Source organism: Manihot esculenta, chromosome 10 (genome assembly GCF_001659605.2).
Source record: "Manihot esculenta cultivar AM560-2 chromosome 10, M.esculenta_v8, whole genome shotgun sequence".
Lineage (NCBI taxonomy): Eukaryota > Viridiplantae > Streptophyta > Magnoliopsida > Malpighiales > Euphorbiaceae > Manihot > Manihot esculenta.
Window position 1 is genome coordinate 29,521,130 of NC_035170.2, and position 16,696 is coordinate 29,537,825.

Here is a 16,696-nt window from a genome sequence, read left to right on the forward strand (position 1 = left end):
TATAGCTATCTATACTTATAAAAATCCGTAGTATATATTTATTTATTTATAATTACATTATTTCAAATTAATTTAAAATATATTATCTTTATCTTTAAATTATATAAAAATTAATATATCTCGATTTATAAAAGACAGTAATTTACTTTATATAATTTAATTCCGTCAAATTAAAATCTCAATCTATAAAATAAATAAATAATTTTGAAAAAAATATTAGGAGTATATATGTTAAATTTTTATATAACCTAAAAATGAAAATATATTTATATTACCACAAATTAAGTGGAGAGATTTCAGGAAAAAAAATCAAAATATAAACGTTAAATTTCGAAATGCAATTATATTTGGTTAAATCGTTAAATTTGTCTATAAAATATTACGGTAGATAAAAAAATATTAAATTTTATTTTTAATTTAAATTTATATTTTAAATTATTATTAAATGACTAAATAAAATTATTATTTGACATAATTTTAGTGTATTTAGAAATTTTATAAATTGTGAAAAGAATTATGGTATTTAATAGCAATAAAATTAAAAATATATATTTCAATACTGACATTAAAATCATTAAAGGCTCTAAATAGGTCTTTTTATAACTCATTCGACTAAATAGACTCTCAAAATCCATTCCAAACTAAAGTTCAGAATAGAATGATTCTTTGTCCTATTAGGACTCAATCACATAATCAAAATTCTATCAGGATAAAACTATCCATAAGCTATTTAAAGAGGCAACCTCTAAGTATGTGATCTATCTATTTTTTTTTAAATTCGTCTTGGATCCTTTACTGACTTAAATATCGGAGGTTTTGCCCATCAAATCCCCTGGTGTTTCTTGTTATTTTGCATATCAATTACCTAAAGGAATGACCGAAGCAGCTTCATTGACGCTGTCTGTGAAAAACGAAATTTTTTTTTTATAAAAATACAAATTTCATGATTGTTTGCCTTGGTTCTTTCCTTAGGTGGCTCCTGACCTTCTCATCCCTAATCGCGACAATGGATAATAATAATACCATCAAAGTATGCAACAAGGAGAACCTCACAAATATGGAAGAGTGTATTAGAGATGAATCTTTAACATAAGAACAACTTTTAGAAAAATTGAAAATGTTAATGAAATTATTGAAAAAACGAGAAAAAGATGGCATTCTGCAAGGGACCCTTAGTGTCCGCGTTAGAAAGAATAAGGATAATACATGGGAGAGGATGGCGAAGAGTCATGAAACTGTAGGAACGAAAGCCAAAAACCAAGAAGGCGAGCTTGATAGATGTTGTAAGGAGAATCCAAAAGGAGCAATTAGACGATGACTTTGGAATAAGAGATATTTCTCTCTTTTCTGTCGATTCTTTCCCAGACAAATTCAAGTTACTATTTCTAGACAAGTAGGATTGGAAGACTAATCCACATAGCCACCTGACTAACTTTCATACTACCATGCTCCTCCAGAACATCAATAACTTGGTTTTGTGTAGGGTCTTTCCTTCTACTCTCACTGGGTTGGCACAAAAGTGGTACCAACACCTTCTAACTAACTTCATTCATGACTTCAAGGAATTAGCTTATGCCTTTAAATAGAGATTCATCACATGTATCCCTCCAAATAACTTATCTTCTGAAGGGGAGTATGGGTCCCTCAGAAGTTATATAGACAGATTCAATGTGAAAGCAATTCAGGCTTGTGAAGCAATAAAAAAAGGGTTGTTGCAAATCATGAAACAGTTTGTGAAGCAATAAAAAAAGGGTTGTTGCAACACAAGGTTCATGGAATCTTTAATCAAAAACTCGGCTAGAGACTATCACCAGTTGATGGAGAGGACCCAAAAGTACATTCACCAAGACAATAAAAGGCAAGCCCAGAAGGAGAAGAAAAGAGATGAGAAGAGATTTCAAGATGGAAGGGAGGTACTAGGAGATAGAGGAAGGGGGTTATGAGGCAATAGAGAAGGCCAATGCAAACCCATGCAAGTTGATGTGCAATTGAGGGACCATTCTAAGTGATCAAAGTAATTAGGTTAGGAGCCTATAAGCTGGCAAACTTGAATGAGAAAACTATTCAAAGATCATGGAACATTGCCAATGTCAGGAAATTCTATCAGTAGTCAGTTTTTTCCTTTAAGTATTTTTATTGTTCTGTTTCAATTCAAACTTATGCAAAGATTTGAGTATTTCCTTACTAAATAAAAGGTTTTTCAGGCACCAAGCTATCCTACCATCAGACACTTGCCCGCTTAAGTAAAGTAAGAGTGTCATTTCAAGCAACTACTTGCCCACATAGGCGACGTAAGAGTACCCTTTCAAGCAACCACTTGCCCCCTTAGGCGAAATAAGAATGCCATTAGGTGGTGTAAGAGCGCCCCTAGACGACGTAAGAGTCCCTTCCAGACAACAACTTACCCACTTAAGCGACGTAAGAGTACCCCTAGGCGACGTAAGAGCGCCCTTTCAGGAAACCACTTGCTCACTTAGGCGATATATCAAACAACCACTTATCCTTTTAGGCAACATAAGCAACCATTTGTCCTCTTAAGTGACGTAAGAGCGCCCCTAGGCAACATAAGAGCGTCTTTTCAGGCAATTACTTATCCACTTAGGCGAAGTAAGAGCGCCATTTCAGGCAACTACTTGCCTTCTTAGGCGACGTAAGAGTGCCCTCATCAGCAACTGATACCATGGTAGTATGATACTAGATCTTATCAATACCAAGCTGCTAATGTAGGGGAAATAAGTCAGCCAAACCAATTCTCTCTTCGGCATTATGAGCGCCCCCATCAACAACTGATACCATAGCAGTAGGACTGTGCACAATTCTTGGGGGTCTCGAACCGAACCGAAGAATTGTATCAAACTATACCGGAACTGAAAAGAATCGATCTTGTAGGAATCAAACCGTACCAAATCGAACTTATTTAGCTATTTGGTTCTAATTTTGGTTCTTTATCAAAAACTGCACTGAAACCGTACCGGAACTATACCGAACTAGAATCGAATCGAAAAACCGATATTATATATATATATATATATATTTAAATAATTTTAGTGATGTTATGGTTATATTATGTAATTTTTGTAATATATTTTATATTTTATATATTTTCAATATGATCTTATAATTTATATTATTAAAATTATAGAATTCTATTTAATGAATTTAAATTTAAATTTTATAAATTATTAAATAATATATAAAAAAAATTATAAATAAGTAAAAGTATAAACAAAATAGTTATTTAAGAGTTATTCTAAATTTAATAAAAGTTTTAGTTCTTTATATATATATATATTATATACTTTTTCTAATTATTTTTATATTTAATATTATCTAATTATTTTTTTAAATTAAATTATTCATATAATTTAAATATGACTTATTCTTTTAACTATTAAATAGTTACTAAGAATATTATAAAAGAATCATGTAATCTAATTAGTTATTAAAAATTTTTAACAATATAATTTAATTAGTTAATCATAATTTATTTTATCTACATAAATTATATATATATATTTATTATTTCAACTATAAATATATTAATCACTTTATAATTTTTAATTATATTATAAGAGTGAATTATACATTAGTAATATAATATATTTTTATATATTAATTAGACATGCATTTTTATATTAAAAATATATAATTAATAATTATATATAAAAAATAATATAATACTTTTTACTGAAAATTATATAGAATATATATTAATTTTGATATTATTATTATTTAAATATTAGTATTATTATTTTTATTACTATTTCCATATTAGTTGTTTACTATGTTAAAATAAACATAATAATATTATAATTTTATTCATAAAAATTAAGTTTTAAAATAAAATTAAAATTAAAGTTAAAAAAAATCAAAGTAAGAAACGGAATTGAATCAAAACCATATCAAAATTACTTAGAACTATATCAAAATTTAATTTCAAGTATAGTTCTTAAAAATAAAAGCCGATTCTTAGCAAAAACCGTATTAAAATCAGAATCAAATGGCCGTACTTGGTAGCATGATATTAGATTTTATCAACGTCAATCGCTAATGAAGGGGGAAAAGAAGTCAGCCAACCAATTGCCTCTTTAGCATTATGAGCACCGTAATCAGTAACTAATACCATGGCAAATATGGTATCAGATCTTATCAACGTCAAGCCGCCAATATAGGGGGAAATAAGTCGGTCAGACCAATTGCTCCTTAAGCGTTATGAGCATCCTCATCAGCAGCAACTGATACCATGGCAGCATGATGTCAGATCTTATCAATGTCAAGCTGCCAATGTAAGGGGAATAAGTTAGCCAAACCAATGGCCTCTTTGGCATTATGAGCGCCCTAATCAGCAAGCAACTGATACCATGGCAACATGATACAAGATCTTATCAACGTCAAGCCGCCAATAGAGGGAGAAAATAAGTCAACCAGACCAATCGCCCCTTAAGTGTTATAAGCGCCCTCATTAACAACTAATACCATGACAACATGATACCATGACAGTATGGTATTAGAACTTATCAACGTCAAGCCGCTAGTTAAGATGAGCATTCGGTCGATTCGGTTCAAAATTGAACCGAACTGAATAAACCAAAAAAGCAAAATTTTGGTATTTATGAAGATCGAACCAAATCGATTTTAGTAAGAAATCGAACCGAATTGAATCGATATGATTTGATTCGGTTTGAATTTTTAATAAATTTTTTTATTTTTTACACTTTAGTTTTAGTATTTTAAAATTTCATTGGAATATTTTTAATCTTGATATGATCTAATCTCTCTATATTATTGAAAATAATATTCTATTATTACTAATTGATCCGGTTTGATTTTTTTATTTTTTTGACAAAAATCGAACCAAACCGAAATAACTAAAATTTTTAAAATTAAAAAAATCAAACCAAATTGAAATGAATAAAAAATTAAACTGAATTTTTGAATTAATTTGATTCGATCGATTTTTTCGGTTTGAACCGTTCAAACTTAGGTATTATGAGCACCTTCATCAACAGTTGATACCATGACAGGATGGTACTATGGTAGTAGCATAGTACCATGGCAATATTATATCAGATTTTACCAACGTCGAATCGCCAATACAGTGGGAAAATAAGTCAACCAGCACTAGCACCAGCATGCTACCATGCTAAGATCGAAAATTCGGAACACCGAAAACCTAACTAGCCAACTGACTAAAATCCCAACTGACCGAAAGCTAAAAATTGGAGGCTGAAAATCGAAAGTCGAAAATCAGAGGTCGAAAATCAAAAACCGAAAGCCAAAAACTGGAAGACGAAAACTATATTCGGAGGTCGAAAACTATAGCCGAAGGCTGAAAATCATTGCTAGAGACCAAAAACCATAGCCGAAGGCCAAAAATGTAGTCTAAGGTTGACAATTGTGGCCGAAGGCCGAAAATTGTAGCCGAAAACTATAAACTTTAGACTGAAAACTATAAACTTTCAGGTAGCATAGAAAACACCCAAGAAAAAAAAATCACAAATAAAACTCAAAAATGAATTTAAAAAAAGTATCTTGAGCAAAAGAGTGAGCAAAAGAGTACGAAGAACAGGTTCTGACAACTGGAGAAGAAGATGAATAAAGGGAGTAAGAGAACGACCCCTTTATTTTTTTCAACGTAGTATTTTTCAAAAGCAATGTAATAATACGATATAACAAAGAAGAAAAAGAAGAAAAATGCTTCTTGAACCTAAAGATTTATCGACAAATGAGGAGATTAATAATATTGACATAGGAACTATTAAACGCCTAAAAAATCTAAATATATCTTAATATATCTCTATACAATCCATTACTAAATAGACTCTCAAAAACTCATTATAAATTAAAATTCCAAACGAAAGGATTTTTTATTTTATTAAAACTCAATCACATAATCAAAATTCTATCACGAGAACACTATCGATAAACAATTTAAAAAAACAATCTTTAAATATATAATCTATCTAGTTTTTTTTTTCTCTAAATTCATCTTCAATTTCTTATTGACTCAAGTATTCAAAGACTAAAGCAGAATCAATACTCTATAATTTTTTTTAAAAATAAATAGGTTTATATAAAATAATTTATTAAAAGGTAATGGATATTAAAAAGAACGGGGTAGTCCAACTGCTAGAACCGAATTTGTTATGCGTACCGACCAAAACAACCAAGGTCTAAGCACAAACTCAAAAGTTAAAACCTGCATAGCATCATCAGATGTAAAAGAAGTAAAAATAATCAGAAGCGAAAAGGAGCACATGAGCTCATTCGGAATCTACGAGTATTAGCTGTACCTTCAATACACGCAACGAACAAGAGCCCCACCCCATTTTTCCCCACTTTTTTTTTTTCTTTGTATATTTTTTGTATAATTATATGTATACAACTCGTATACGGTTTCTCCATGTAAAAAAAGATATCGTACAACTAAGGAACACGGTATTCCCTGCCTTGTCATCCAATCATCATCTCAGCCTCTGTGGGACCCATATATTGTAAAGTATTAGCTCATTTAATACATAACAAAAGTACAGACAACCATTAACGGAATATAATAATTTTAATGATAAAAAAATTTCTTTCTTTTTATTTAATTATAAATAATTAGTATATTTAATTAATGCCAAATAAATAAAAATATTTTTTAATTATTTAACCTAATATTTTATTATATTTTTTAATTATTTAACCTAATATTTTATAATTTGATATTTAGAATTTTTTAATTCCAATGAAATACGTATTTGATGTCTACATATGAAATTGAATTTCTTTTTTTTGGTTAATTTTTCTTTTTTTCCCCTGCCATCTATATCCTGCAAAAGGTTCTTTCCTTCCGATTTTCACCTCCAGCTCTGGTACGTGGGATCTTTCTATTGTGGAGAGGAAACGTGGCGAGATTCTTGAGAGCAGCTGATGCTCTTCTTGTCTTTTCAGTTGAAAGTGAAAGTGAAAGAGAGAACTTCATGCATGGGCAAATAACAGTTTGAGAGATTATTTGCAAATCAAAAAAAGAAAATCAAAGAATTTTTATGAGAGAGAGGGGGAAAATGTTACAGGGCGGAAAGGGAAATAGAGGTGAAGTGTCAATTCCAACAGAGGATCTGCAGGCGCAGGAATTTTCACAAGTGGACAAGATATAGACTCACCCCCTTTTTATTCCATCTTCATCTCCACAAATTTTTGGGAGCTTTTCTTGTTTTTTGTATCTGATGGGTTCATGAAAAATAGGGATTTATCTTCTTCTTTCAGCTCACTTGCTTGGAGGAAGGGTTGAATACCTTGTTTGCTTCAGGTGATCTTAGGATTTCTATACACTTGATTTGTCTGCATTATTTGGAGCTCAAGTTTGATATTTACTTAATATTTTAGAATAATAATAGTAATTGGTTTTTCCCTTTTGCTATTAGCTTCAGAATTCATTTATAGCTTAGATTGGAGGTTGGCTTGAAGCAACAATTGATTTGAGTCATTAACCTGCTGTAAGGATGAATGTTAAAATTGGCTAATTGGGGCTTTAAATTTTTAGTTCCAATTTCTAGCGTCTGTCAAAGTGCGCTCAATAGAAGAAATTTGTTATGCAAATGCTGAAATACAAGCAATTAACTGTTGGAACTGATAATGTAAAGTATTGGCTGCAATTGGTTGGCAGTTCGCTATTTGCAATCAAGACACATTCGTAAGTAGTCTTTGCTACCTAACCGCTTCAAGTTTGCTTTCTGGGATAGAATCTGGTAAATAATTGGGGCTGTGATCTAAGAAATTCCAAACAATGTCAAACTGACCTTTTTTTCTAATAAGGATAGCTACTTGACATTGGTAAAGATTCCACTTTTTGGTCATCCCTTGCTGGCAGGCTGCTAGTATCTTTATTTGGAATATGAATGAATTTCTTGAAATGATATCAATATGATATGAAACATATTAATAGTTAAATTTGCAAGATTATATTGAAACTAACATTTTTTAAACATCACTAATTTCATTGTAGTTTTCAGAGCCAAAGTTGCAAATGGTGGCCTTACAGCAGTTACTAAACATGGAAGATTCTGGAAGGTACTATTCTTATCAGCAGATTTTTTCTTATTTTTCTCTCATTCCTTACAAACAACAAAATATGATTTGTATAAGTTCAAGGGTACTTTTTATCTTGCTAGGGTTGATAAGAGGGTCTTATCAAATGGAGATATTTATATTGGTGATTTTAAGGGAGTGCTGCCCCATGGCAAAGGAAAATACACATGGACAGATGGAACAGTCTATGAGGGTGATTGGGAAGAAGGTAAAATGACAGGAAAAGGACATATAGTTTGGTCATCTGGATCAAAATATGAAGGTGAGTTTTCTGGTGGATACCTTCATGGATTTGGCACGTTTACTGGATCTGATGGGTCTGAGTACAGAGGAGCCTGGAGGATGAATATACAGCATGGTCTTGGAAGGAAGCAGTATTCTAATTCAGATATTTATGAAGGTTCTTGGAAGGAAGGCGTGCACGAGGGTAGTGGTAGATACTCTTGGAACAGTGGAAATACTTACATTGGGAATTGGAAAGGTGGAAAAATGTGTGGAAGAGGGGTTATGAAATGGGTAAATGGTGATCTTTTCGATGGATTCTGGTTAAACGGTTTAAGACATGGTTCTGGAGTTTACAGGTATGCAGATGGGGGATTTTACTTTGGAACCTGGAGTAGGGGCCTAAAGGATGGGAAAGGAACATTTTATCCTGCTGGAACCAAACTTCCATCTTTAAGGAGATGGTCTAGTTCTCTAGGTTATGATGACAGTAGAAGAAGTTCATTATCTGAGAGCTCATCATTACATTCAGAGCAAGGTGGGATTACAAATGCAAGACCAAGTTTTGGACACAGTTTTTCTGAGAAAATATCAATTAGTAGTAGGTTGAGAAATTCTGGCCGAATATCAAGCAGAACCAATTCACTAGATGAGAATTGGAGTCCAAGTGACTCTGCAAGAGAATTAGCAAGTCGTGAACCATCATGTGCGCTTTCGCGTGCCTCTAATGAAGGTGAAGGAGAGGTGCAGGATAGAAGTACTGTGGTTTATGAAAGGGAATACATGCAAGGAGTTCTGATCAAAGAGAGAATCAGAAATACAGAATCATTACGCAAAAGTAAACAGAAAAATAAATTTCAGATGAAAGAGGCAAAAAAGAAGTCGTGTGTTAACTTTTTTGAAGGCCATCAGAGCTATTATCTAATGCTGAATTTGCAACTTGGTATCAGGTACATGGATAAACACCCTCTTCCAGCGTCCCTGCTCCCATACCAAATTTACCCCACTTTCCTTCCCTGTTTTTTCCTTTCCTCTTCCAGCTGAATAGTTCACCTTTAAAAGATAATCCCTCACCAAGAATTTTTTTTTTTTTTAATTTTTTCTACTCTTTCGTGGAATACTTTCTTAAGCCCACAATATGCCAAATGCATGAGAACTTATCAACACGTTATGTTAGAAATAGCTGCACTGTGCATGATGATATTATTGGATATGTGATGTGTCTTTCTCCTGAATTCTGAGTCTAGCATGTGCTGCTAAATAAGCTAAACTTAATGAGCTGAAGGGAACTTGAACTGTTTGATCATTTTGTGCACAATAATTATGTTATTCAAGCAAATTAGTGTGCTTTTGACTCTGTGGATTTATTATATCATATGCCTACATAGTATATTATTCCAACTGATGCTTTCTTTAAAGATCAGTATTTTGGTTGTTTTCAGACTGCATGCTTGCCAGGTGTTTATTATTCTTTCTCAGGATGCAACTTTAACACATGAAATGTGACTTGGTTTACCTGCAATAGCAATTTTTTTCTCAATAAATTCCATTATCATATGATTTAAACTTGCAGTCCTGCTTTCTTTTTGCTTACTAATTTAATACTTTTTTGTCATGATTTTTGGCTTTGTTATATCACTTTCTGATATGTTCTTCTCAACTTACTTCTGCATTTTAAAATACCTCATTTGAAGTTTACAGGTATACTGTTGGCAAGATCACACCAGTGCCTATGCGTGAAGTTCGGCATTCTGATTTTGAAGATCGAGCTAGGATAAGAATGTATTTTCCCAGAAAGGGCTCCCAGTTCACACCTCCACACTATTCTATTGACTTCTATTGGAAAGATTATTGCCCTATGGTCTTCAGGTATTCATCAAACTTATGCAACCATTTCCTTAGCTCATGAAAAGATAGCGACATTAAGGTCCAAGTCAGATAGCACACATCTTAATCTTCTGGTTAACAGCTAGTTGAAGACAATTCCATGTCTTTCAGTTTGATCCCAAATGTATGGCAGGAGAAAATGATGGAAAAACATGCTAAATCTTCTGGTTGAGAAAGTGCTGCACAAGTCACAGCCACCTTTAAGAACATAATTACTTCCTACTGAATAAAGCCTTGTTCAAGTTCACATAATATATAGAAATTTGAGTGTGATGTCCAAAGCACTGCCTGAATTAGGCAAGGTGGCCAGAGCTCTAATCAGAAATGGGAGGAGAGTCCTTATGGGGAACAATTGAATGTTTCCCAAATTGATGCATGTGATCTCCTTGTTTTATATGACCTCTGCAAATAAATATTGACAGGCAAACCACCTGGTATCTTGAATTAAAGTAAAATGATGATTATTTTAATGATCATGTGAAATAAATTGAGGCATGATTTTTTTCCTCACATCTTTGCATTGTCAAAGACATTCTTCAAATCTCTCTCTCTCTCTTGATAAAGTGTTGTACTGTGGGCTGGGAAGTAGCAATCTTTCAAGTATCTTCTACTCCCATGCCTAAGATTCAGACATAGGACTTGTAAGACCTACCTGCATTTTCCAAGGAAGCCTCTGATGTGACTCCTCAAGGCCATTGATCATGTTGTATGATTGTTGATTTATGAATAGGCAGCACATATACTTGGGGAGTTTTTATGACTTTTAACATTCTTTTATTTGTTTCTGGGTCAGTGACTGCCCTTTTCAATCATCCAGAAAGCTTATTGTTTCCAACTTAATGTGCCAAGAAATTTCTTTTTTACTAGTCGAGTATTCTTGTATTTGTTATTCTCATCAACTGTATCATCCTAACAGATTTTGGTGCCCCTGCAAGCTGCTAATATATTTTATTATCATTGTCTGTTGTCAGGCCCATGGGCATATTGATGGATGGGAATTTTAATTTTCTTCCTACATTCTAATAGGATATTAAATCTTCTGATGTTTATCATACAATGTCAACCTTCACTTCCTTTTATCAGTCCTTGGACTATCTTATTATGTAGTAGAACTTGGATAAGCAAATGTATTAATGCATTTAAATGTCCATCCATGTTGTTGTTGTTGTGTTGTAGTTAATATACTGTTGCTATAAGAGCTTTTGTTGTTGTTTATGTTGTTGTTGTCGTTATTATTATTATGATTATTACATATGCATTTTGAATTTTTGGATCATATATAGAATTAGAAACTTGCATTTGCCAGTTCTTGGGGCTGCAGTAGTTTTGGGTACATTACTGATGTTAAGAACTTTCTGGACACATGTGGGATTGTTATTGCAGGAATCTGAGGGAGATGTTCAAGTTAGATGCAGCTGAGTACATGATGTCTATTTGTGGTGATGATGGTCTGAGGGAGCTTTCATCTCCAGGGAAAAGTGGCAGTATCTTTTATCTTTCTCTTGATGATAGATTTGTGATTAAAACATTGAAGAAATCTGAACTCAAGGTTTGAACCCTATGAAACCTTTTGCTAAATACTAGCTGATGAATTTAATTATGCTCCATTATTTGGCAATTTATTCATTTGAATGACTTAGCAGTTGACGATATCTGTATAGACGTACTATTTCATCATGTAACTGTAGTATTATTCCGCTCACTTTGGTTTTAGGATGCTCTGATCCGTGTTTGCCTATGTATCTTTTTCTTAGTAGTTGTCCTTGAAAGAATCTTATAGGAAGAACATGTAGATCTCATTCCTTCTATTTGAGGTTTTAAATTGACTGTATGCTATGCGTGTTAAACCAAGGGTGACACTGACCAATTACTGTTTGATTCTGCATAGCCATAGACTTTCTAGCAAGTGATAGCTTACTATTGTTGCAGGTATTCATCTTATTCTGGAGAACTCTCATTTATGCATCTGATAGAATACTTTCATGTGATTGAAAATAAGATTTAACTGGAAACACATATTAAGTATTTTGTGTGCACTTTTTTTCTATTTTAAAGTCATCCTTAAAGTTCTTGCAAAACAATGCCTGATGTATTTGTATTTTTCCAAAACAAGATTTTAATTCATTTATCCCTATTGTAATAATGTACTTGTTTGTACAATGCTGCTCTCACAAAATGATGTTGATAGATGAATGATATCCATGACTTTTACTCTCTGTAGTTTTTTCTCAAGATGCTGCCCGACTATTACCGTCATGTAGGAAAGCATGAAAATACTCTAATAACAAAGTTTTTTGGGGTCCATCGCATAAAACTAAGAGGTGGAAGAAAGGTACTGCAAATGTCTTATTGCCCTACATAATTTCCTGTTGTGCATCCAGCTTATGATTAATGGTTTTTGTCCCCTTTTTTTTCTGTTATAGGTGCGCTTTGTGGTCATGGGGAATATGTTTTGCACAGAATTAAGAATTCATCAACGTTATGATTTGAAGGGGTCAACTCAAGGAAGAAAGACAGATAAAGATAAAATTAGAGAGAATACCACATTAAAAGATTGTGATCTAAAATACGACTTCCATATGGACAAAATGTTGCGAGAGTCCCTCTTCAAGTAAGCTGCCCTTCCCTTTTTTCTGCAAAATAAAAAATTAATTGATAAATCATAATGCATAGGCTTTGGTACAGGCTTCTGCTCGAATGTTTAAGTAGAATCGTAGAAAATATCCCCTGGTGACCTGAGTTAGGAATTTGAGAATTGAGGGGGCATGTAATTTAGTAGAGTTTGATTTTGATAACTGAGCTGATACTCCCTCCCTGCATTCATTTGCTCTATTGTCTTAACTTTTGGTTCTTTAATATGTATCTAGTTCGGTTTACTCTATTTTGTCATTGTTTCTTCAATAATGTACAATCATATCTATTTGAATGCTATATTTGGTGCCTGCTACTTATATATTCCTACTTATTTTGAGTCAGAAATGCTGAAATAAGCTAGTGGAATACACTGCTTGGAGAAGAAATTTCCTGAAATACTGATACCACGTTTACCCATCAATTCCATATCTTATCTCTCTTCTGGATATTAAGATACATTTCTATTGGGAATTTAACTCAGGTTTGGGTTGTGCTGTTATTTGAGGCTCAAACCGTACAGTGATCAGATTAAAACTTAATTACGTGAAAGGGAATAATCCTTACCTTGCCTCTCCTCATAAGGCTGTCTCATATCTTCTGTTTAGTGACATAACACCCAGTAACTTGTCCACTGTTTAGACATTGATATCACTCTTTTTGGTTTGCACTCTTCAGGCATTGATTTTTTGCTATATTATTTTATGGTTGTCCTGGAGAAAGAACCAAATTAGCAAAGGCCTCAACTTTAACACTCTGCGAAAACATAGCTAATGTTAGCCACATCTGAAGAATCACTTCTTGCAGTGTCAGTTTGCACACTAGACTGGAATATAAGACTCGACAAGCTATTTGACATGTGCATCAAAGATTACTAGCTTTATTGTGTAAATCCTGTAACTCTTCATATGTGGATTTGGATTTTGGACAGAAGTGTTTATATTAGGTTTGTCATCTCATTTCCGTTGTAGATACTGCAGGAGGTAGAAGATAGATTTAAGGTTGAGATGGAACTGAAAGATGACTTTCTCTTTATTTTTTGTTTTCATACATTCCTTTTCTTGCTCACCTTGAAGCTTTATGATTATTCAATTATAGCTCTTCTAATGAAATTGATATGGGTTACAGCTTAATATGCAACCAAATGAATACATAAAAATAGCTCATTCCCCTTTGTATTGCTTGTTTGCTCAGGTCCATTCACCATCTAATTATATGTAGAAAACTTATCCTCTTTGTGCAGACAACTTTCTGAAGACTGCATGTTCTTACAATCTCAACAAATCATTGATTATAGCCTTCTCCTGGGTTTACATTTTAGAGCACCTGAACAATTGAAGGCATTACTAGAATCTACTGGTGCTATAGCCAATCATGAGAGTTCAACTTCTGGTGATGGTAGGTGTCTCTTCCAGTACAAACAATTTTTTTCATCAACTTATTTACTTTTTATTTAAATAGCTGAGTTTCAGTGACTGCCTCGAAAAGCTGTTGAAATTTGGTCGCTTTGGATGATTCATTACCTGCTAAACTGTCCGTCTTGGTTTCTGAAATCTCCTTTATGGGCATTCATATAATTCTGTATTATAATGGTTTTAACTGCCTTAAATGCCACCCATAGGAGGCACCAAGTTAATGAACTAATTTTTCTCATGTGGATTTGGTTATATTAATATCATAAAGCACAGTGTGGTATCGAGAACATGTTGAGTGACAACCAATTTGATCTAAACTTTGCCTCAAATTAAAATCCAAGGGAAATGACATCACATGCTAATATTGTCTAATGTCTCTCTCTATTGCATGCTGTGTGTGGAAATTGGATAGTAATGTAATGTGAATTATTTATTGACTTATTGAAAACTGTAGATTATGCTGGTAACTGATAAGTTTAGACTTCTTCTCATTGTTTTACAGGTGACAGAAAAAGGAAGGTGCAATAATTTTTAGAAAATTCTTTCTGTATCTGAAATTAATTTATCCAAACCATATACCCAGAATAGATAATGAAATTGAGAAATGCTCTCTCGTCATCTCACCACCTTGGCCCTGCGGCATGAGCCTGAGAATTCAATTTAAAATGGAGTCGAAGGCCAATTGGGGCCAGTTAGTCCTAAATGGACGATAAGAGAAATGTCTTTGGTCCTGTTTTGGAGATTTGCATTTGAAGAGTATATGTTTCAGCAATATTGTGTCACTGTAGCTCTGTGAAACTTGATCTTTTCTACATTGTTTCATAATCAAACATGTGCTAGTTGATATCCTTTTTCTTTCTTTTTCACAATGGAATTATTTAATATTGCAAAGGTCATCAGTTTGGCTTTTGATAGATTTCCATTTTGTAATTAAAATTTGGATATTTCATTTAAGGCATACTTATTAGCTTTTTTCTTGGAGATATGGATTTCTGTTCACATGTGTACTCTTGTATGAAAAATCTAGATGGTGTGGTATTCTGACCTTAATTTACTCCAAAGTTGAATTTTCTTTGAATTGCATGTAATTTGTATCCTGCTTTCAATAGGTATAAGTTCACACGGGGAGCCCTTGATTCCACCAACAGGCTTGCTCCTTGTTACTCATGAACCAAGCTCCGTCAACACTGCACCTGGTCCTCACATAAGGGGAAATACATTGAGAGCATATTCTCTTGGTGCAAAGGAAGTTGATCTCTTATTGCCCGGCACTGGAAGGTAAGTTTATTTAGTTTTAATTCCACAAAGCAAATCGAGAAACTTACAACTTATAGGACTAGGAGTGGAAATTTTTGACCTGGATTAACCTCTCCAGGCTTCAAGTATTTTTTCTTTTTCCTGTGTGCTTGACCGAACTAGTTTACATATGGGACCTTGAACTCTTTGAATTACAAACCATGATCTTCTGACCTCCTTCTGTTCTCTATGTATCAACCCAAGCAATTTCTTCACAGATTAGATTTCTTTTATTATTTAATCTAACTGATTTCTGCACATTGAAGCTGTACTAAGTTTCTACCATTTTCAAATATTGGTAGTGTACAGATGTAGATGTTTAAGCTGTGTGATCTAGCAGGATTCATTTTTAATTTTCAGATAAACTAGCAGGATTCTTTTAAATGCTAATGAATGGCAATATACTCAGGTTACGAGTTCAGTTAGGTGTAAACATGCCCGCACAAGCCAGTCGCAAACTTGTGGAGGAGGTTGATTCTATGGAGGTTGAACTTTTTGAGGTATATGATGTTGTCCTCTACATGGGAATAATTGATATATTGCAAGAATACAATATGAGAAAGAAAGCTGAGCATGCATGCAAGTCGTTGAAGTTTGACCCTCTGTCTATTTCCGCGGTTGAACCCAAGTTGTATGCAGATCGTTTCCTCAAGTTCTTACAGAGAGTTTTCCCCGAGCAACCATAAAAAAGTTTTGGCTTTTATATGCTGCTTCATCCTTCTTGCCCCTCTAATTCAGTAAGAGTCCCCCCCCCCCCCCAATTCTTTTTAGCTTTTTGACATTACAAATGAAAATTTTATATGTTCTCTTTCGGTGCTTGCTTCAATACGAAATTCTTTGACAATCATTTGTTTGTAAATGAGATCGCCAACAAATAAATGTATCCATCTTTCCATTAGTATAGTAATATTCAGCCAATGGAATTTATGCAGATAATGCTATAATTAGAATACTGATGAGCTTTGTCATTCATAATTGAACTTTCAATTTGTTTTTGTTCGAAACTCGAACTCATGATTTTAGTGTCATTAAACTAACTCTTATCGACTTGAGATAGAAGTGAAGAGAGTATCATCTGCATTGCATGATCAGTAAATTCAAGCTTGCTATTTTCTATGAATATTTAGGACCTTGTTTAGCAAGTATAGAGAAGCCTCAAATTTTTAATGAGC

General features: G+C 33.2%; 1 protein-coding gene across 5 annotated transcripts; it reads left to right on the plus strand.

Moving 5' to 3' along the window:
• Positions 1-6,792: 6,792 nt before the first annotated feature.
• LOC110624819 (phosphatidylinositol 4-phosphate 5-kinase 8) lies at positions 6,793-16,496 on the plus strand. Of its 5 annotated transcripts, none has more exons than XM_043960946.1 (10): positions 6,793-7,294; positions 7,991-8,055; positions 8,157-9,245; positions 9,997-10,164; positions 11,566-11,731; positions 12,404-12,514; positions 12,606-12,793; positions 14,057-14,211; positions 14,731-14,747; positions 15,338-15,471. In XM_043960946.1, exons 2-10 carry the CDS (start codon positions 8,012-8,014, stop codon positions 15,341-15,343), a joined length of 1,944 nt encoding a protein of 647 aa, XP_043816881.1. In that variant the 5' UTR covers positions 6,793-7,294; positions 7,991-8,011; the 3' UTR covers positions 15,344-15,471. The 5 variants fall into 5 exon arrangements, with proteins under 5 accessions (XP_043816881.1, XP_021625855.1, XP_021625852.1 ...); XM_021770160.2 differs by lacking the exon at positions 14,731-14,747 and adding an exon at positions 15,934-16,496 and having other exon boundaries at positions 6,795-7,294; positions 15,338-15,506; XM_021770161.2 differs by lacking the exon at positions 14,731-14,747 and adding an exon at positions 15,934-16,496 and having other exon boundaries at positions 6,795-7,294; positions 7,998-8,055; positions 15,338-15,506.
• The last annotated feature ends 200 nt before the right edge of the window (positions 16,497-16,696 follow it).

Coding starts and splice junctions, on each gene's coding strand:
- LOC110624819 (XM_021770160.2), top strand. CDS start 8,012: ATGGTGGCCTTACAGCAGTTACTAAACATGGAAGATTCTGGAAG. Junction 9,246..9,996: donor AATTTGCAACTTGGTATCAG/GTACATGGATAA, acceptor TGAAGTTTACAG/GTATACTGTTGGCAAGATCA. Junction 14,212..15,337: donor GAGTTCAACTTCTGGTGATG/GTAGGTGTCTCT, acceptor TGCTTTCAATAG/GTATAAGTTCACACGGGGAG.